Source organism: Schistocerca cancellata, chromosome 6 (genome assembly GCF_023864275.1).
Source record: "Schistocerca cancellata isolate TAMUIC-IGC-003103 chromosome 6, iqSchCanc2.1, whole genome shotgun sequence".
NCBI lineage: Eukaryota > Metazoa > Arthropoda > Insecta > Orthoptera > Acrididae > Schistocerca > Schistocerca cancellata.
In genome coordinates, this window is record NC_064631.1 from 205,100,673 (window position 1) to 205,122,029 (window position 21,357).

A 21,357-nucleotide genomic window follows, 5' to 3' on the forward strand; every position below is an offset into this window, starting at 1 on the left:
ATAGGACATGAACCGGTCACCAGAGGTTTAGCAGACACCGAATGTATACTTATGCCTTACAGCTCTACTCCATAAATACTGAACATTACAGAAGACTTCCTTCCATTTCACCATTTTGTAAGTCATTCATTAATATTACATGAGAAGGGGCGCACCTATCCAGATGAAAGGAGTCCCGTAATCCACCACCGAATATACACGAAGCGTTACCAAGAACTCAAGTAATTACAGTGCTAGTAGAAAGAAATATGACCGACCGGGAATGAATTCTGAATCATTTGAATTTGTAGATAATTATTTATTTACAAAGCCAAGGATATATTTGTTTATAGCAGCTGGAAAATTATTATTACGGTATGTTGACAATTTTTGCTTTTTGGACCGTCTGACAATAAGTGAATTAAGCACAATTTTTGTTTCATACGCGTTTCTCCTTTATTATCTGCAGGACATCTTCAGTGGCAGGTTGCGTAGACGATTTTCTACGTATTATGTTTCTGTTCAATTTTTGGTGCCGATCCTCTTCTTATAATTGCATCTTGGGGTTTTCCCAACTCAACACTTGTTTTGATGCAATGTTTTGGTTTGCGTTGCCAACTCAGCGGCAGAGTAGACTCAGTTGTATTAACAACTGAATCCATGTACCGTTTATATTGAAGTATGTCTCACCTAAAATGGTCACTAATTACATGTTAATTCATCCGTTCCCAGCTTCCATCAAACGAATTTACCTCTGATTTTTCTGACGGACAGAAAAGCCGCTGATCAGGTTCCATGGTCTCCGGAATGGGTACGTGCACTTGATGAAATGTCCACTGTTTTTCCTGTGGAAGAACAACAGTTTTGTAAGCGCGTATCTGTATTGCGTGGTCTCCATAAAACATTGTTCATTCCAAGGTGTTTGTTGCACTCTGTTATGCCCCTCTGCCTATTCACAGCATCCAATGTTACTGAATTAAATAACAACAAAGAAAGCAGGAGCGTCTTTGTGCTTGGAATAAATAGTAAGGCGGGGCCAATTTGAAGCATTTCGAAGGGAAGCAATGTATTACGAAGGACATGTGAGGAAAAAAAGAAATTTTGAAACAGAACAACAAAAAATGAAGTTGTAAGACTTTTACTTTTATTGAAAGTGGTGTAAATGTTTCTGCTGTTGCGCAAAAACGTCTCATTTCTGTAGAGAAGCAAGCGAATTGTTTTGAAGCGAACTCTTGTTAACACATTAAGATGAAGTTTTAAATTACACCAGATACAGTGAATATAACTTTGGCATTTATCATTTCACAGTATATATTAACCCTTTTCTACCGTATTTTCTTTTTCACTTGTACCGAGATGATCAATTTCATTTCATCAAATACTGCAAGATCGCTACTGAAAATTTTACATCTTATACTTCCACAGAGACTTCCATTACTGCGTGCAGAGCAGCAAAGCATTACAAGCAATACAGGGGTGGTAAGTAAGGAGACAGGGGTGTGCTGTGTTCTATGCTGGTGGAGGGCTGGTGAAGGCGCACTTGCTTGTGAGAGTGTGGATTTTGTGGCACTACACCACTCGAATAAAAATCACTTACAACAGAGCAATACCTACTTGTTCAAATACGAGAAAACACGACAACTTAAAGGTTCAAATCTCAAGTTTCGTTCACGTTTCTTTCACTCCTAAATGGGAGAAAAATTACTACTAATTGTCTCATCTTCTTGACTTGAACAGAAAATTTCAAAGAAAGAGAGAGAGAGAGAGAGAGACAGAAAAGAAAATCGTTGTTTTCAAGTGCTTCTTTACACTAGAAGGTCAGTGAATGGTTAACCGAAGTGCTTGGATTTTTATTGTCAGAAGGGGAAGAAAATTACACAGCTGAAACATGTAACCTGATGTTGCCTAAAGGAGCGCTGCTACCTGCTCTGAAGCCACGCTGCTGCGAAGCTAACTGTTCGCATTACTTTCTTTACAAAGTTGTCGAGACCACTTGTTGTATCCAATTACCCATCTGGCTACCGTTCTTTGAGTTTTCCGTTCCAAAGTCTATACTTATTCTTCCAGCTTACTGTCTTTTCCAGGAACCGCACTTCGCTTCTGCCACGGTCGCAGGGTCGAATCCTGCCTCGGTCATGGATGTGGCTGACGTCCATAGTTTAGTTAGGTTTAGGTAGTTCTAAGTCTAGGAGACTGATGAACTCAGATGTTAAATCCCATGGTGCTCAGAGCCACTTGAACCTTTTTTTTTTGTCTTTTCCTCATATTTTCATGTTCAAGTGAATGACGTGTTTACACTGTAAAAGTCTCACATTGATGAACTAAACAGTCTTTGACAAAACACTAGCCGAATTTTCCACCTCGCTTTTATTTTAAACACATAGGGCGGTCGAGAAAAAAATGAATTGCTGTTCCTACTGATTACTGATTTTAAGGGGACTGAACATCAACGGTCTTCAGTCACCAATTCGCTCACCTGGACGGAATCAGTTTACCTCATCTGTCCATGAATAATCAAGTCTGTAAGAGAGTCTGAGAACGTTTCATATCGGCGCACTTTCCGCTGCGGAGTGGATATTTCTATTGGAAGTGTGAGAAAGTTTTCTAAATGTTTTATAGCGTGTATCTGAGGTAGGACTTGAGTACCAGTCCGGTATTCACCTGGTGGGATGTGGGAAAACCGCCTAAAAACCACATCCAGGCTGCCCGGCACACTGCCCCTCATCGTTAATCCGCCGGGAGTATTCGATCCGGGGCCGGCGCGCCTACCCGAGTCCAGGAATGAGAGTATTAGCGCTCTCGGCTAACCTGGCGGGTTTCTAGTGTCACTCATCCTATTGTACATATAACAAAGTGAGTTGTTGTGACTACATTTGGCATATAATGAAGTAAGATACACGAAATCCTTCTACAGTAAAAGGTCCTCGAGCGTGTAACCAGACAAATACTATGGCAGCTTAAATGGTCACCAAATCCGAATGGTACTGAAAATCTATGAAGCTAAATCCAAAGGTACGTCTAGAAGTTTACTAAATGTGGTAGGTAGAAATTCATGGGACATTCTTCCAGGGAAGGCGTTGGCTGACATACATTACCGAGATGACTATCACCACGCATTCCAACTGATCAGTGAAAGTGTTTCCTAGGCAGATATAGCGGTATTAGAATCTGTTTTGTTTCGGTCAAAACAATGAGTATTACGATAGTTGAAGTATCCAAAACTGGAAAGGGTCCTGATCTTTTTGTACAGTATATCATGTGTGTCGAACACAAAATCACTAGCGTTTTGATGACGAAGCTCTCATTCTATATTTGCAAAGTCTGAACTTGTAACGCTAGAAGATCGTACTCCTGCAACACGTTTGAAACGTGTGACTGCCGCGCGGGATTGGCCGAGCGGTCTCAGGCACTGCCGTCATGGACTGTGTGGTTGGTCCCGGCGGAGGTTCGAGTCCTCCCTCGGGCATTGGTGTCTGTGTCTGTCCTTAGGATAATTTAGGTTAAGTAGTGTGTAAGCTTAGGGACTGATGACCCTAGCAATTAAGTCCCATAAGATTTCAAACACATTTGAATATTTTTTTAAACGTGTGACTGCTCTATCTCCTCAGCATGTTACACGTGCTGTCCGTTCCTAGTGTCCGTACGTCCTACTAATTTCTTCAGCACATGCTTCTCGTTCTGTCACATCGGTGAGATGAATAATACATAGACCATGTTGTATACTAGACTACTTGTCAACAACAGTAACTACGAAGAAACGCTGAACACTTACTAGCTAATGAACATGTAAGTACCAGTTTGCTACGGTATACGGCGTATCATAACCCGTAAGCTTCATTCTGACGCATAACCTATCATCGTCTGAATAGAAGAGCTTAAAAAAAGAAAGAAAGGGGCTCCTGATTCTGTGTTTTACTTACTTAGAAAAGTTCCTGGAACAGTGTTTGTGCCTGAAATTCAATTTTTACCATCTGTGATCTTGTAATTTTTCTCAAATGTCAATCAAATGCAGAAGAAGGACATTTTAAAATAATTATGTAATACGGGGATGAGTCAAATGAAAACCTTAAATATTTTTAAATATTACTTATTGTGCAGAAGTATAAAAAGTTGTATCACTTTTCAACATAATCTCCCCCACACTCAATGCAAGTCCTCCAGCACCTACAAAGTGCATAAATTCCTTTAGAGAAAAATTCTTTTGGTAGTCCACCCAACCAGTCATGCACCGCTTGGCGTGCCTCTTCATAGGAACGGAATTTCTTTCCTCCCATTGCGTCTTTGAGTGGTCCAAACATACGGAAATCACTTGGGGCTAGGTCTGGTGAGTATGGTGGATGAGGAAGACACTCAAAATGCAGGTCTGCGATTGTTGCAAAATGGTTGTACGGGCAGTGTGGGGCCTTGCATTGTCATGTTGCAAAAGGACACCTGCGTCCAACAATCCACGTCGCTTTGATTTGATTTCAGGCCGCAGATGATTGTTTTAGGAGATCTGTGTACTATGCTCTGGTGACAGTGGTACCTCTAGGCATGTAATACTCCAAAATGACACTTTTTTCGTCTCAAAAGAGAGTCAGCATAACTTTCCCGGCTGATGGTTTTGTTCGAAACTTCTTTGGTTTTGGTGATGAGGAATGGCGCCATTCCTTGCTCGCTCTCCTCCTTTCCGGTTGGTGGAAGTGAACCCAGGTTTCGTCCCCAGTAACGATTCTTGCAAGGAAGCCATCGCCTTCTCGCTCAAAGCGCCGAAGAAGTTATTCGTTCTCTCATTTACTCAAAGTCAGCTATGGTGGCACCCATCTTGCAGACACTTTGTGAAACTGGAGCACATCATACGTAATGTGTTGTGCTGACCCATGACTGATCTGTAAACATGCTGCAATGTCATTCAGTGTCACTTGGCGGTTTTCCTTCACTATGACTTCAACTGCTGCAATGTTCTGTGGAGTCACAACTCGTTGTGCCTGACCTGGACGAGGAGCATCTTCCACTGAAGTCACACCATTTGCGAACTTCCTACTCCATTCTTAGACTTGCTGCTGTGACAAATATTCAGCACCGTACTGAAACTTCATTCGTCGATGAATTTCAATAGGTTTCACACCTTCACTACGCAAAAACCGAATAACAGAACGCTGTTCTTCCCTGGTCCAAGTAGCAAGTAGGGTGGCCATCTTTATACTGATACTGCGACGGTATGTGTGCATCTGCACTATGCTGCCACATACAGGCCATTCTGCACGCTGTTTGTAGCACGCTTACCAACTTACAGGATAATGGCTCGAAATTTCGATTTATTATTATTACAATTTATTATTATTACAATTTCTATTTATTTATTATTACAAATTACCTACCCCCATGAACCATGAACCTTGCCGTTGGTGGGGAGGCTTGCGAGCCTCAGCGATACAGATGGCCGTACCGTAGGTGCAACCACAATGGAGGGGTATCTGTTGAGTGGCCAGACAAACGTGTGGTTCCTGAAGAGGGGCAGCAGCCTTTTCAGTAGTTGCAGGGGCAACAGTCTGGATGATTGACTCATCTGGCCTTGCAACACTAACCAAAACGGCCTTGGTGTGCTGCTACTGCGAACGGCTGAAAGCAAGGGGAAACTACAGCCGTAATTTTTCCCGAGGGCATGAAGCTTTACGGTATGGTTAAATGATGATGGCGTCCTCTTGGGTAAAATATTCCGGAGGTAAAATAGTCCCCCATTCGAATCTGCGGGCGGGGACGACTCAAGAGGACGTCGTTATTAGGAGAAAGAAAACTGGCTTTCTACGTATCGGAGGGAGCGTGGAATGACAGATCCTTTAATCGGGCAGGTAGGTTAGAAAATTTAAAAAGGGAAATTAATAGGTTGAAGTTAGATATAGTGGGAATTAGTGAAGTTCGGTGGCAGGAGGAACAAGGCTTTTGGTCAGGTGAATACAGGGTTATAAATACAAAATCAAATAGGGGTAATGCAGGGTTAGGTATAATAATGAATAAAAAAAATAGGAGTGCGGGTAAGCTACTACCAAGAGCATAGTGAACGCATTATTGTGGCCAAGATAGACACGAAGCCCATGTCTACAACAGTAGTACAAGTTTATATGCCAACTAGTTCTGCAGATGATAAAGAAATTGAAGAAATGTATGATGAGACAAAAGAAATTATTCAGGTAGTGAAGAGAGACGAAAATTTAATAGTCATGGGTCACTGGAATTCGAGAGTAGGAAAAGTGAGAGAAGGAAACATAGTGGGTGAATACGGATTGGGGGAGAGAAATGAAAGAGGAAGCCGTCTGGTAGAATTTTGCACAGAGCATTACTTAATCATAGCTAACACTTGGTTCAAGAATCATAAAAGAAGTTTGTATACGTGGAAGAATCCTGGAGATACTAGAAGGTATCAGATAGATTATATAATGGTAAGACTGAGATTTAGGAACCAGGTTTTAAATTGTAAGACATATCCAGGGGCAGATGTGGACTCTGACCACAATCTATGGGTTATGAACTGTAGATTAAAACTGAAGAAACTGCAAAAAGGTGAGAATTTAAGGAGATGGAACCTGGATAAACGGACTAAGCCAGAGGTTGTACAGAGTTTCAGGGAGAGCATAAGGGAACAATTGACAGGAATGGGGGAAAGAAATACAGTAGAAGAAGAATGGGTAGCTCTGAGGGATGAAGTAGTGAAGGCAGCAGAGGATCAAGTAGGTAAAAAGACGAGGGCTAGTAGAAATCCGTGGGTAACAGAAGAAATATTGAATTTAATTGATGAAAGGAGAAAATATAAAAATGCAGTAAATGAAGCAGGCAAAAGGGAATACAAACGTCTAAAAATGAGATTGAGAGGAAGTGCAAAATGGTTAAGCAGGTATGGCTAGAGGACAAATGTAAGGATGTGGAGGCTTATCTCACTACGGGTAAGATAGATCCTGCCTACAGGAAAATTAAAGAGTCCTTTGGAGAAAAGAGAACGACTTGTATGAATATCAAGAGCTCAGATGGAAACCCAGTTTTAAGCAAAGAAGGGAAGGCAGAAAGGTGGAAGGAGTATATAAAGGGTCTATACAAGAGCGATGTACTTGAGGACAATATTATGGAAATGGAAGAGGATGTAGATAAAGAAAAATGTGAGATGCGATACTGCGTGAAGAGTTTGACAGAGCACTGAAAGACCTGAGTCGAAACAAGGCCCCGTGAGTAGACAACATTCCATTGGAACTACTGACGGTCTTGGGAGAGCCAGTCCTGACAAAACTCTACCATCTTGTGAGCAAGATGTATGAGACAGGCAAATTACCCTGAGACTTCAAGAAGAATATAATAATTCCAATCCCAAAGAAAGCAGGTGTTGACAGATGTGAAAATTACCGAACTATCAGTTTAATAAGTCACAGCTGCAAAATACTAACGCGAATTCTTTACAGACGAATGGAAATACTGGTAGAAGCCGACCTCGGCGAAGATCAGTTTGGATTCCGCAGAAATGTTGGAACACGTGAGGCAATACTGACCCTACGACTTATCTTAGAAGCTAGATTATGGAAAGGCAAACCTACATTTCTAGCATTTGTAGACTTAAAGAAAGCTTTTGACAATGTTGACTGGAACACTCTCTTTCAAATTCTATAGATGGCAGGGGTAAAATACAGGGAGCGAAAGGCTATTTACAATTTGTACATAAACCAGATGGCAGTTATAAGAGTCGTGGGGCATGAAAGGGAAGCCGCGGTTGGGAAGGGAGTGAGACAGGATTGTAGCCTGTCCCCGATGTTATTCAATCTGTATATTGAACAAGCAGTAAAGGAAAGGAAAGAAAAATTCGGTGTAGGTATTAAAGTCCATGGAGAAGAAATAAAAGCGATGAGGTTCGCCGATGACATTGTAATTCTGTCAGAGACAGCGAAGAACTTGGAGGAGCAGTTGAACGGAATGGATGGTGTCTTGAAAGGAAGATATAAGATGAACATCAACAAAAGCAAAACGAGGATAATGGAATGTAATCGAATTAAGGGAATTAGATTAGGAAATGAGACACTTAAAGTAGTAAAGGAGTTTTGCTATTTGGGGAGCAAAATAACTGATGATGGTCGAAGTAGAGAGGATGTAAAATGTAGACTGGCTATGAAGAATGCTGAAGATTAGATGGGTAGATCACATAACTAATGAGAAGGTATTGAATAGAATTGGGGTTTGTGGACAACTTGACAAGAAGAAGGGACCAATTGGTAGGACATGTTCTGAAGCATCAAGGGATCACAGATTTAGCATTGGAGGACAGCGTGGAGGTTAAAAATCGTAGAGGGAGACCAAGAGATTAATACACTAAGCAGATTCAGAAGGATGTAAGTTGCAGTAAGTACTGGGAGATGAAGAAGCTTGCACAGGATAGAGTAGCATGAAGAGCTACATCAATCCAGTCTCAGGACTGAAGACAACAACAACAACACATTACAAATATAAGGTTTTCATTTGACTCACCCTCGTATATTACGCTAAGAATACACAGTGAACAGATTTACCGAAACCTACATTATTCATGTCGTTGTTGTATACTACGGTAGGTAATTGCGCACGTTACATTGTGCCTCTATGGCCGAATGTCTATGATAATGCCTATCGCGTTTACCATTTACATTAAAGATCAGTTATGAAGGAATCATAAACATTAACATCCTATCAACAACGAACTATCATTTTCTTTCCGTAATACAGATATCCGAAGAATGAAATTACCATGCGCCATAATTAAAATGCGGGAGAAATCGCGTTGAAAACAATTGCACTGGGTAACAAATTACACACCTGTTCATAATCCAAAAATGAATCACTTTTTATGCTTGTTATTCCAAAGCAGAACGCGACTATTCAGCCGAAAATAAACAAAACGCGCACGCTTCATTGAGCCTATCTGAAGTCTTTTGTGAACCCGTTTATTACATTTTGTCACGAGTTCAAAAGGACGCGCCGCGCTGTATAATGGGGTCGGCCGACGTAATTACGCAGTTATTAATTTCTGTGTCCATTTAAAACTCTTTTGTAGCAGTGCGCGCGGGCACAGTGATTGTGTGGAGTCGGCGCCAAAGCCCATTAGCAGTCGCGCAGACAACACAACGCCATCCCGCCAGCCAATTGCAGAGAAACCCTTTACCCCAGTGGGCCGACGGGAACTTGATGTCTGACTGCGAGCAGACTGCAACTTAAAGCCGCATGCGACATTCGTTCTCCTCCGTTTGTTTATTCCTCTTCCGCCTTTTGTCCGCCTTAATTTGCCATTAAAATGTTCGCTAGAGCTCGTTACAACATCAGGCTGGAACGTACGACTCTTTAATTGCTTTGCGTGGTATATGTGTTATTTTATCCTGGAAGGATATAAACAACATTTCATTTATTAATTAGATTTATGCAATCTGAATGTTAAGTAAGGGAACGAACTTTAGGTAGTGATTCCAGATTTTGTTATTTTATTTCCTGTATCTGCCTCATATTCTATATTTGCTTTGTCACCTTTTGACTAAGACGTCAGGTTTTCACAATATTAAATTTTACATCTACATAAAATGAAATTTATTTGGTTTCTCGGTGGTATAACAAAGTTGCAGGTTTATAAACTTGGAAACTTAGAAGAGCTTAAAACTAACAATTTACCTATTAAGAAGATAGGGCGATAGGTGGATACGAAAGAGTTTAGATTTATTGAATGCCATCACTGATACTGACCTGTAGCGAATATCTCGTAGTCACAAATCCTCTTGCTCTCCTGGGCGGACATCACTATTTCTATTACTACACGCTATCAAAATTAATAGCAATACTACAAGCCTCTCGCCCTCAGATGCCGTAATACCAAATCTAGACGAGATCGTATTTTTTATGTATTCCATACGGCAGTGTGCGCTGTCTATTTCTACATTTTTCTTGCAGCCTAACAAGACTGTCTAAATGCTCACTTTTTTTCGTGACCGTCTCGTGGCAATGACCAACAACGTTTAATTTTGAACCCATTTGCAACTAGCCATTCTAGGGTCTTCACAGCTCCATTGTAAGTGTCACCGACCTCTCCTGACCGAACCATTGTGTCTTTACTACTTCTCTATGGTCAACACAACACACCCCAGCCCGTTAAAGATGGGTCCGTCTCTTGTGACATAATCAGTTCCTCATTTCGTATCGGTGTCCGGATACTTTTCAGCATATACTGTATGCAAGCATGTTTCGTCGTGTATAATAAAGTGTCTTGTTCCATTCCTAGAAACTAGGAGTTACCTGCGAAAGTAGCTAGCAGTTATAGTGTACAATTTAGCCTGGGTTAGTACCTTATATTTAGTTTCTTATTATTTAAACACTGGTCAGCTAGAAAATTATGACCACTAACCTACTGTCGATATGAACTCTTTCAAGCGATAGCATCGTCACCTTGCGAGGAATGACGTCTGGTCAGTAGCATTCACGGTGCCCGTAGTATCAGTGAGCGTGCTGTCTGTGTGTAGAATGGGGAGGCGTCTGATCTATGTCAGTTTAATCGATGGTAGACTGCGATGGTCCGGAGGCTCGGCACGAACTTTTCGGAAAGTGCACGAATTGTCTAATGTTCCAGGAGGGCTGTGGTGTCTTCAATACTGGCGAAACCAACGTGAAACGACGTGCAGACGTCTTAGGAATATGTGGCCATCCCTCATTATAGGTGTCGGACGTCGTAGGCTGGGCAGGCCAGACAAACACGACAGACGGCGAACTATGGCGGAACTGACATCAAAGTTGAATGCTGGGTAGAGTAAATGTGTCTGTGAACTCACAGGGCTCCATACTCTCCTAATGATAGGCCTCCGCAGCCGACGACTCAAGAAAGTACTAATGTTAACATCGTGGCACCGAAGACTACTACTCAAATATGCACGTGACCATCGGCACTGGACGTTGGCGCAATGGCATAGCACTGCAAAGTCTCATGAATCCCTACACTTTCCTCATCGTGCCGATGAGAGGGCAAGAATACGTCGTCTTCCTGGGGGACAGGTCCTTGACACCTTTACGGTGCAAGCACCAAGATGATCAGAGTGTATCCTACAGTACTTGCAGACCACGTGCCCCCTTTCATGACAATCACGTTTCCCAACGGCAGTAGCATTTTTCGTCAAGATAATGCGCCATGTCAGAAGGCCTAGAGTGTAATGAAGTGGTTCGAGGTACACAGTGGAGAGTTCCAGTTAATAATCTGCCCCTCCTCCCCCCGACTCGCCAGATATGAACTCGACTGAACACATTTGGAATGTGACTGAACGTGGCGTCAGAGTTCGTCGGTCCCCTCCACGTATTTACGGGAATTAGGTGACTGGAGTCTGCAGATGCGGTACCAAATCACTCCAGCGACCCACCAGGGCATCATTGCTTCCATGCCACGACGAATCGCCACCGTTATTCGTGCCAAAGGTGAACATACAGGCAATTAGGTAGGTGGTCATAATATATCTGGCTGATCACGCGTTGCTTTGAGCGATCTGATTTCTGGTAAATACGTACATTTGGCTGCCGAGAACACGCGTTGTAACATTTTTATTCTATTTTATGTACCCAGCGATCAGTTCGATAGACTCTAGCTGCCATCTTTGGATATACAATGTACCAGGAGGAAACATTACTATGACTATCTGCGTAATCGTGTTTTTTTTCTTTTTTTGTTTGATGCGGCCCGCTATGAATTCCTCTCCTGTGTCAACCTCTTCATCTCAGTGTAGCACTTGAAATCTATGTCCTCAATTATTTTCTGGATGTATTCCAATCTCTGTCTTCCTCTACAGTTTTTGCCCTCTACAGCCCCCTCTAGTACCATGGAAGTCATTCCCTCATGTCTTAATATATGTCCTATCAACAGTGTTTACCACATGTTTCTTTCCTGTCCTATTCTGCGCAGAACCTCCTCATTCCTTACCTTACCAGTCCACCTCATTTTCAAGATTCGTCTGTAGCACCACATCTCAAATGCTTAGATTCTCTTCGGTTCCGGTTATCCCACGTCCATTTTCACTACCATACAATGCTGTACTCCAGACATACATTCCCATAAATTTCTTCCTCAAATTAAGGCCGATATCGTACTACCAGTATACTGTAGGAAAACAGCAAACTAACCATATATCTCAATATTATTTACAAAACTTTTACGAGCAGTATTATTTATAATGAATCCCACAAACGTAACGAGACCACACTCAAATTATAAAGCAAAGGCGCAACATTGGCTTGTCATATGCATCAATAGAGTAAATAAAAGGTCCGTAGCACCAACACTGTGCCCAGGAGTGGATGCGAGTTCGTCAATACATCCGGCTATGCAAAGTGCAGAACGCCCTGTTGTAAATGTATTCGTAAGGTATTCTGGCACCACACTGGCTTGTCAGATACATAAAACACAGTAAATAAAAAATCCGTAGCACCTACACTGTGCTCTTGCTTGCAGGCGAGTTTGTCGAGCCATCTGCCTATGTCAAGTGTGTAATGGTATTTGTAGGTGTATTGTTAAGGTATTCTGGCCGGCGATTATCTTCTTAGTCAACTGTTGCTGACATGCTCATAGAATGTATGCAAACAGCGTCGTTAAATTAATATAGATGGTCCCGAAGTGTATGAACTGTATCTGTATGTATTGTTATACTCAACAAGTTAATTTATCTGCATTTACAAACAAACTGCTAACGTAATAATGTACTATCAAGGTGTTGCGGTTCTTCTGTTTAGAACTGGCAATTTTTTCCTATTTTGGGATATTGTTCAAATGTGTGTGGTTGTTTTCGCTTAGACCGACAGATAATTTTTGCATGATATAGTAATCATTCCTGCCTCATTGTACTTAGCGATTTCAGCTCCGTATTTCAATGAATATTTGACAATCTATGTAATGGTTCACTTATACCACCTGTTGACCAAGGCTGAAACACCTACCGACGCTTCTGCTGCGTGCCCGCTCTTTATCTTGCAGTAGCTATAATGGCTCCCCTGACGAACTCGCCGGCACTGCAGGAGCGTTGGTGCTGTGGACCTTTTATTTAATTTGTTTTATGAATCTGACAAGCCAGATTCACGTCTTTGTTTTCTTCTCTTTTTTTTTAAAAAAAAAAAAGGGGGATGTGCTCTCGTTATGATCCGCGATTCATACACAGTAATGTTATTTCAGAAGGTATGTTAAATATATTCTGACATCTGGTTACTACGTTTTTCACACTATATACTTGTTGTATAGTTGTACGCGTAGCCCTAGTAAGTTTTCTCCTGGTACGGAGTAGATCCGAAGATAAGAGCTAGCCTTCATCAAAATCGGTCAATGGGGAAAGAAAAAAAATTAAAATATTACAACACGCCGTTTTGGCTTCCAAATATACTTAATGCCCTTATTATACGTGACCCGTCTCCGCCCCTGGTAGCTGAGTGGTCAGCTCGACGGAATGTCATACCTAACGGCCCGGGTTCGATTCCCGGCTAGGTGGGAGGTTTTTATCCGCTCAGGGACTGGGTATTGTCCTTATCATCATCATTTCATCCCCACCGACTCGCAAGTCGCCGACGTGGCGTCAACTCGCAAGACTTCAACCAGGCGAACGGTCTACCCGACGGGAGGCCCTAGCCACACGGCATTCCCAATTACGTGACCCGTAGCGCCAATGAATTAGTGGGCTGTTCTCCTTGGCGCCACTGGCCCAGGAGTAGTAGCGACTATCCCTCTTGCGGCCCCATTGCCAATATATATGAGGAAAAGTTGGTATCTGTGTGTTATGTCCTTAGAAGGTCTTTGCTTGCCGATAGATGTATAGGGGTTTCGTTGGCCCGAGAGTGAGGCACGATTTTTGGGGATTGGTGGTAGGGTCGCAACACGAGGTGGTCACGAGGTCCGAACGGTCGAAGCCATGCGCAGCACAAGGAGGGTCTGCGCACCGGAGTACTTCACCGGGGTCAGCGTCGACTGTAAGCAGTAGGCCGACATTCCGTCGCTTGGTTGGCCATATTCGTATCGGACGACCGCGCGTGGCCTGGCTGCCCTCTTCTACCTGGCTTTCATCGGCACCACTCAGTGGCCGCTGCAACGCACCGTGGATCCATGGAACTGCTTGCTGATAAAGGGGAGTAACATTCTGTAATCCTCGTGGTGATTTGTTTCTTCGTCTACCTGTCCTCCTCATTATTTTCTGGTTTGTACCCGACCGTCAGAGTTTTACTCGGTCGGCTCTATGGTCGTAAATATAGGCAGTAGTATTGTCGTTTGAAAAGTTGTCCCACTATTATATTGCCTTTCCTTTCTGGTTTATAGCCGATCATTAATGTTCTAATTAATCTTTTCTTGGTCGTAAATACAGCCGAAACCATTGTAATAAGGCACAGGTAGCCGTTAAACAAAGAGGGACCTTGTGTTTAGATTCAGCTGTTATCCGGTTCAATTCATTCAGTCATTAGTCATAATCTAAACAACCTTGTACTAAGCTGTTCGTTTCCGTGTTTGAGAGAACGGGTCATTATTGGTGTATTTTAGCTAGATCATATGGTTCCATCGAGTGAGTTCTCTTGTAATAAGTGTTCACAAGTGATGTTTTAAGATGTTCCTTCAGATCTCCCTTAATAACTGTCAATCAGTTTAACCTTGAATATGTTAACAGCCAGCTGTCACCAGGGCTTTAGTCAAATCTCAGAAGGACGGTTTGGGAGCCAGTCGCACCTTGGTTGCCGATTGAAATTAAGAGGTTGGTTGCTTTGAAGTAAGCTTTATCATTGTCATATTGTTTGATAATCTGTTAACCTTTAGGCACAGGCATCGCTGTTTCACCAGATAACGGGCGGGATGCAGATCTTGCCGTCTTGTAATCATTGTCATATAGTTCGCTATTTTGCAATACAGCACTTCAAACTCCTTTTGCAAAGATTGAGAGCTTTTTCAACTTGTGGTTTAAGGTCAAAAGAATTTTGCAAATTTGTTAATTGGGTTAAAGAACATTTTAAGGTTAAATGCTTCGATTATATGTAAAACAGAGATTATATATTGTTAAATAAACAGGCTGTGTGAAAAGAAAGTTACACTGGTGGGTGCTCCCTTCCACGTTTTCCGTAATTTCAGGAAGTACCACATATCAATACGCAGATCCGTCTTCCCCTTCGCCACTATCGTCTTACCTAATACCACCAAAACCACTGTCTGTCTCTGTAGTATTGACCGTGGAGTCATTCGACACTTCCGCCTATCGCCGTCTGCACTCTCGCATCTTGAGGCACTTTTCATGTAGCGCACCAGATATTCTGAGATCGCAGTTGTTCAGATTTGTCACCAAGATATGGTCTCTAGCTGACTGTCTCATGTTACAGAATGTGTGTGCTAGCGGGTTTTACTGCGTCCAACGATCATAGCACGGAAGTACACTCCTGGAAATTGAAATAAGAACACCGTGAATTCATTGTTCCAGGAAGGGGAAACTTTATTGACACATTCCTGGGGTCAGATACATCACATGATCACACTGACAGAACCACAGGCACATAGACACAGGCAACAGAGCATGCACAATGTCGGCACTAGTACAGTGTACATCCACCTTTCGCAGCAATGCAGGCTGCTATTCTCCCATGGAGACGATCGTAGAGATGCTGGATGTAGTCCTGTGGAACGGCTTGCCATGCCATTTCCACCTGGCGCCTCAGTTGGACCAGCGTTCGTGCTGGACGTGCAGACCACGTGAGACGACGCTTCATCCAGTCCCAAACATGCTCAATGGGGGACAGATCCGGAGATCTTGCTGGCCAGGGTAGTTGACTTACACCTTCTAGAGCACGTTGGGTGGCACGGAATACATGCGGACGTGCATTGTCCTGTTGGAACAGCAAGATCCCTCGCCGGTCTAGGAATGGTAGAACGATGGGTTCGATGACGGTTTGGATGTACCGTGCACTATTCAGTGTCCCCTCGACGATCACCAGTGGTGTACGGCCAGTGTAGGAGATCGCCCCCCACACCATGATGCCGGGTGTTGGCCCTGTGTGCCTCGGTCGTATGCAGTCCTGATTGTGGCGCTCACCTGCACGGCGCCAAACACGCATACGACCATCATTGGCACCAAGGCAGAAGCGACTCTCATCGCTGAAGACGACACGTCTCCATTCGTCCCTCCATTCACGCCTGTCGCGACACCACTGGAGGCGGGCTGCACGATGTTGGGGCGTGGGCGGAATACGGCCTAACGGTGTGCGGGACCGTAGCCCAGCTTCATGGAGACGGTTGCGAATGGTCCTCGCCGATACCCCAGGAGCAACAGTGTCCCTAATTTGCTGGGAAGTGGCGGTACGGTCCCCTACGGCACTGCGTAGGATCCTACGGTCTTGGCGTGCATCCGTGCGTCGCTGAGGTCCGGTCCCAGGTCGACGGGCACGTGCACCTTCCGCCGACCACTGGCGACAACATCGATGTACTGTGGAGACCTCACGCCCCACGTGTTGAGCAATTCGGCGGTACGTCCACCCGGCCTCCCGCATGCCCACTATACGCCCTCGCTCAAAGTCCGTCAACTGCACATACGGTCCACGTCCACGCTGTCGCGGCATGCTACCAGTGTTAAAGACTGCGATGGAGCTCCGTATGCCACGGCAAACTGGCTGACACTGACGGCGGCGGTGCACAAATGCTGCGCAGCTAGCGCCATTCGACGGCCAACACCGCGGTTCCTTGTGTGTCCGCTGTGCCGTGCGTGTGATCATTGCTTGTACAGCCCTCTCGCAGTGTCCGGAGCAAGTATGGTGGGTCTGACACACCGGTGTCAATGTGTTCTTTTTTACATTTCCAGGAGTGTATGTATACTGCTGCCACTCTCCATCCAGAGTCACAATCAGCATCGTGACCGAGTTTTACATGGAGCAAATGCGTGGGGTATGGCCCTGGCCGGTTAAGAAAATCATGCCTCGATTGAGATAAATTTACTTCTCTACTTATCTTACCGATCTCTTCGCAACTCTCAGACTCTTTGTGCGATGAATTCACTCTCCAAATGGGAGAAGGAACAAACATTTTCATATCAACTTACGTTTAGAAATGAAATGTGAGGCTGCCAAACATGTTCAAAGTCGATACTATTGGACCCAATGCAAGCGTTTACTTTTCATATTATGGTTTGCGTCACTCCATAGATTGTTTCAGGCTACGTGGTCACTCTGTTCGAGGGACTCCACACCAGCAACTGTTGTGGTTTGTACGACATTTTCCAGACGCCCCCATATTATCAGGCAAAGTGGTTTACGTCCGACGATCGAGGTGGATAAGCAGAAGTGCCTGATCTGGGGAAGATTTTGGGGTGGTTCCGGAAACTTACACAGAAATATGTTGCTACTCAATAAGCTTCACAGTATTACCTGTTGTGTTTCTAAATGCACATTATCTAGCAAAAGAGGGAGAAAATTCCATATAGGTCTGCTTCATTTCACCGATACATTATCACAATGCAAGTGGTCCAAGTAGATTATCGGTAGTAATTCCTGTTGAAACATTCCCGCTAAACCAATGTTATTCGATTAAAGTATCCAAAAATTTTCTGTAGACAACAAATAACGTTTGTGTACGTTACAATGTTATCTCTACCAAAGGTCGCTTCATCATTAGGAGCTTTTACGACAGCTAGAGTACGTGGGCTCTTGCCACAACTAGAGACAACACGTTTTTCTGGGGGGAGGGGGAATCAGTTGGACAAGATGTATGTGATAGCAAAACCTATAGGAAGTACTACTACTTAGTACTATTTTAGATGAGTGAAAACAAAATAAGCTTCAGCATACACAGCTTAATTTCACGGCACACAACCAAGTGCTACATTACACACCTGCCACAGGTGGCACCACGGTAATAGGCGGTCTAAGTGCCTCCCAGTCCTTGTCGCTCACGTTGGAGATGACCAGCTGGACTGGTCTAATAGATACTCATTCCGCATCACCAGATCTTTATTGCACCAGACTGCCAGAGAGTGGTGCGCCTGATTTGGTCGTCTCTGTCATGACACACCTCTCTCTCCACTGCTCCCATAAATGTTGGACTTTGATACGCATCTGAAGAAGAGAATCTTCTCCTATTCTCGGTGCTGTATTTGATGAATAACCTTTCACCTTACTGTAGTGTCTCAGTAGCAGAAAGTATTCATTTCTCCATTCACTCTAAAGTAGCATGTTGACCTTTTCTTCGTCAGAAGTCCTTGGGAAGACCCGATATTATCTGCCTTCATTGGAGGTAGTAGTTTACAGGAAAATCGATATCGCCATTTAGCATACATCACGGAAATCAGAGGAATGTTAACCGCAGCTATGGATTTTGGGAGTAAGCTTCCTGTCATATGGCTGTTTGCAGTCAACTCTTAATACAAAAACACTAAAATTTGGACAGTTAGTTGATAAATCTAGATAAAGTGGCCTGTAAAGTGGGGAAGGCAAAACAACCACAAAAAGTAAACCAGAGAGTGGTAAAAAGTGTCTCGAAAGCAATAATGATCGAAAGTGAGTAAGGAAATTCATTAATAATTAGTTAACAGATAGTAAAGCGATTGCTATTAAGGCAGATAAAAGTGGCACTTTAGTGGTTTGTTAAGGAAGAGGAATAGTTCAGGAACATTCAAGAATTTTTGATGAAAGGAGCATTACTGAGATATGTAAAGACTTTACTGGTGCGTTTCAACAAGAAGTTATAAAAGCTCTTAAGCATATATTTCCTGGTTACACATGCTGAGGTAAGTAAATGTCATAATACGAGTACTTTTGACCTAGATCAAGATCGAAATTAAAATTTCACAAAGAAAACAACGCTATCAGACAAGTCTTAGGAGTAAGCCACATGGTATTCCTGGAGCTGCCTCACTGGAGTTTTTCTCTGTTCAGAGAAACGCTCCTACTTCCTGTCAGTGTCTTAACAGCTTCACTGGCTCATTCGGTTGGTGCCTATTGATTTAGTAAAAGATTGCTTCAGATAACTTATAATATGAAACACAGTTTATGTATTCATCGAAGCACACACTAAGGAAGCCCAGTGGTGATTTCTGGATCATGAACATCCTGCTGTGTCCCTTGCGCCAACTCCACTATGTTCAGAAAACTAACTCGAGGTTCGTAAATATATCACGATATCCCATGCTCATCTTCATGTCCTCCCTTAGTCCACATGCAAAATTAATTCAGCGCGCCTGATGACGAGATGCTGAGTTCAGGAGAATGGCATTACTATCATGCACTTCAGGTGTTAGCATTACTTTTTGAAGTGGTGTTGTAAAGTGACATGGTGTTGTGATTATTCTCTTACACAGTTAACTATTATTCTAAGTTCTCTAAGTAATCTTTAGTGGTGTAGTAAGCATTACTTATTAAGAAAGTCTTAGCTATCGTTTTACACAAGTGTATTCTAGGAATCTTTTTTATTTCCTTGAGCAAATACTGTACAGCTTTGTTCCCTGATAGAAAATGCTGTTCTGAGACTTTTGCTTGTTTTTGTTGGTGAATATATGTGCAAGCAAGCTCTTGTTCCACAATTATATATAAAACTATAAATGAAATATCCATTAATATTTTACCTAGTGTGAATAAAATATTGGTAGACGCATTCACATGGTGGAGTAATTATTCCCAATTTTCAAGCAGTTCTTTACAATGGGCCAAACTATTACATATTATTCTTATGGCTCTTTGATGTAATTTAAAAATTGGGTCCATGTTATGTACCTTCGATCCCCATACAAGAAACTCACTGGTGAGGACTGATGTGTAAGTATGCTGACAAAGTATGCCGTTACAAGGCATTGGCTGTTACAGACTGAACATAAGACTATGAGAGAGTAAGATGAAGATGACATGCTTTTTCCCAGTATCTTTGTGTGCGTATCCGGGTTTAATTGACAAACAATATTCACTTATAAAAACATTGTCTTTGCTAGTCAGTCTGTAAATTTATCATATATGCTTACTATGATAGAGTTGTTTCCTGTCTTTATGTTGAGCTGCACGCTGTTTTCTTTAAATTCCATATTAATTTGTTACATACTGCCCTATCATAAACGTCCTTGTAGATTTCATTTCCATTTTCTAATAGAAAATCTGGTGTTTAAATTGTGACTAAGTTGTTGCTGTTATCAGCAAACAGAATCTTCTTTCCACGTCTTATACCATATAGAAAGTCATTTATATACATATTTAGATCACAACTAAACCCATTGCACTATGCAGTAGAACACCTGTGTCTCTATGTTTCTTGTCTGACGGTTGTTTTGCTAAAAGTTTATTATCATCAGCTGTGTGAAATATCTCAACCTTTTTCATCTGCTTTCTGAGTAAGGCTGTAAGCAATCATTTCCTGTTCCTCTTACGTCTAGTGCTTAGAGTTCGGTTAGTCGTATATTACGGCCAACAATGTCGAAGGCCTTGAATGCGTCTAACATTGTGCTCATAACATATTTATACTTGTCAAGAGCGTCAAGTATCACTTTTGTGAACTTATTAAAGGCCAATATCATACTTCTCAAACTTTAGAAACCATATTATGCTTCGTTGAAAAGTTTGTATTTCTTCATCTCTGACCTGTCTTCCATGGTACACACAATTATTTTTGAAAATTCAGACTGTTATGAAACTGGCCTGTACTTTTAATTACTCTCCAGATTAGCTTTCTTTAGCAAGGACACAACTAGCACCTGCTTTAGGTGCTGTGGAAAAGTACTTGAGCTAAATGAATCATTAATTATGTTTGTTAATGGGACATATATGGTGTTTGGACACATGTTCTGTCTGTGAACACATTCACAAAAGAGACTGGAACCCCATCTATGCCGTCTGAATTTCTGTACTGCCTTCCTGAGTTAACGCTCTGTTGTGGGGAACCGTTTCATTGTTCTCCCCTTATAAGTATCCACAGGTGCCAAACGTATTGTAGCGAAAACCAGAGAAACAGTTTCTAACTAAATTCACCAATTCTAGAGGATTTTTCATTATTATATTTCCATCTTTCATTACTACATTATTATATCTGTGTCTGAATTTCCAGTTTCATGTTTTATCACATTCCACAGCAACACTTTTACTTTAGTTTCTGTATTATGTGGTATTTCATTATTGAATGTTTCCTTTGCACTAAGCAATAGCCTCCTGTACACATTTTTGCACCTGACAATCATCTTTTTAAAAGACTTATAAAACTTAAGTTTCTGTAATACCTGCATTTATCCATCAACTATCCATAGCTCTTATTGTTGTAGTTCTTGCTTTTGGAAATGCCTCCTCAAACATTACTTCAAACAGTGTTCAGAATTTAGAGAATATAGCACCTACATTGTTTCCTGTATTCACTTGACCACAGGTTTCATTTGCCATTGCCTTAGAAAAATGTTCCAAGAA

At 42.3% G+C, this 21,357-nt stretch overlaps 1 protein-coding gene across 1 annotated transcript in view; it reads left to right on the top strand.

The window, feature by feature from the left end:
- The first annotated feature begins 786 nt into the window (after window positions 1–786).
- LOC126088250 (irregular chiasm C-roughest protein) overlaps window positions 787–21,357 on the top strand; it is a 379,377-nt gene continuing 358,806 nt past the window's right edge. Inside the window, exons 1-2 of the mRNA XM_049906380.1 lie at window positions 787–790; window positions 1,405–1,458. Coding sequence (XP_049762337.1) covers window positions 787–790; window positions 1,405–1,458 — 58 coding nt within the window. The remainder of the gene's footprint in view (window positions 791–1,404; window positions 1,459–21,357) is intronic.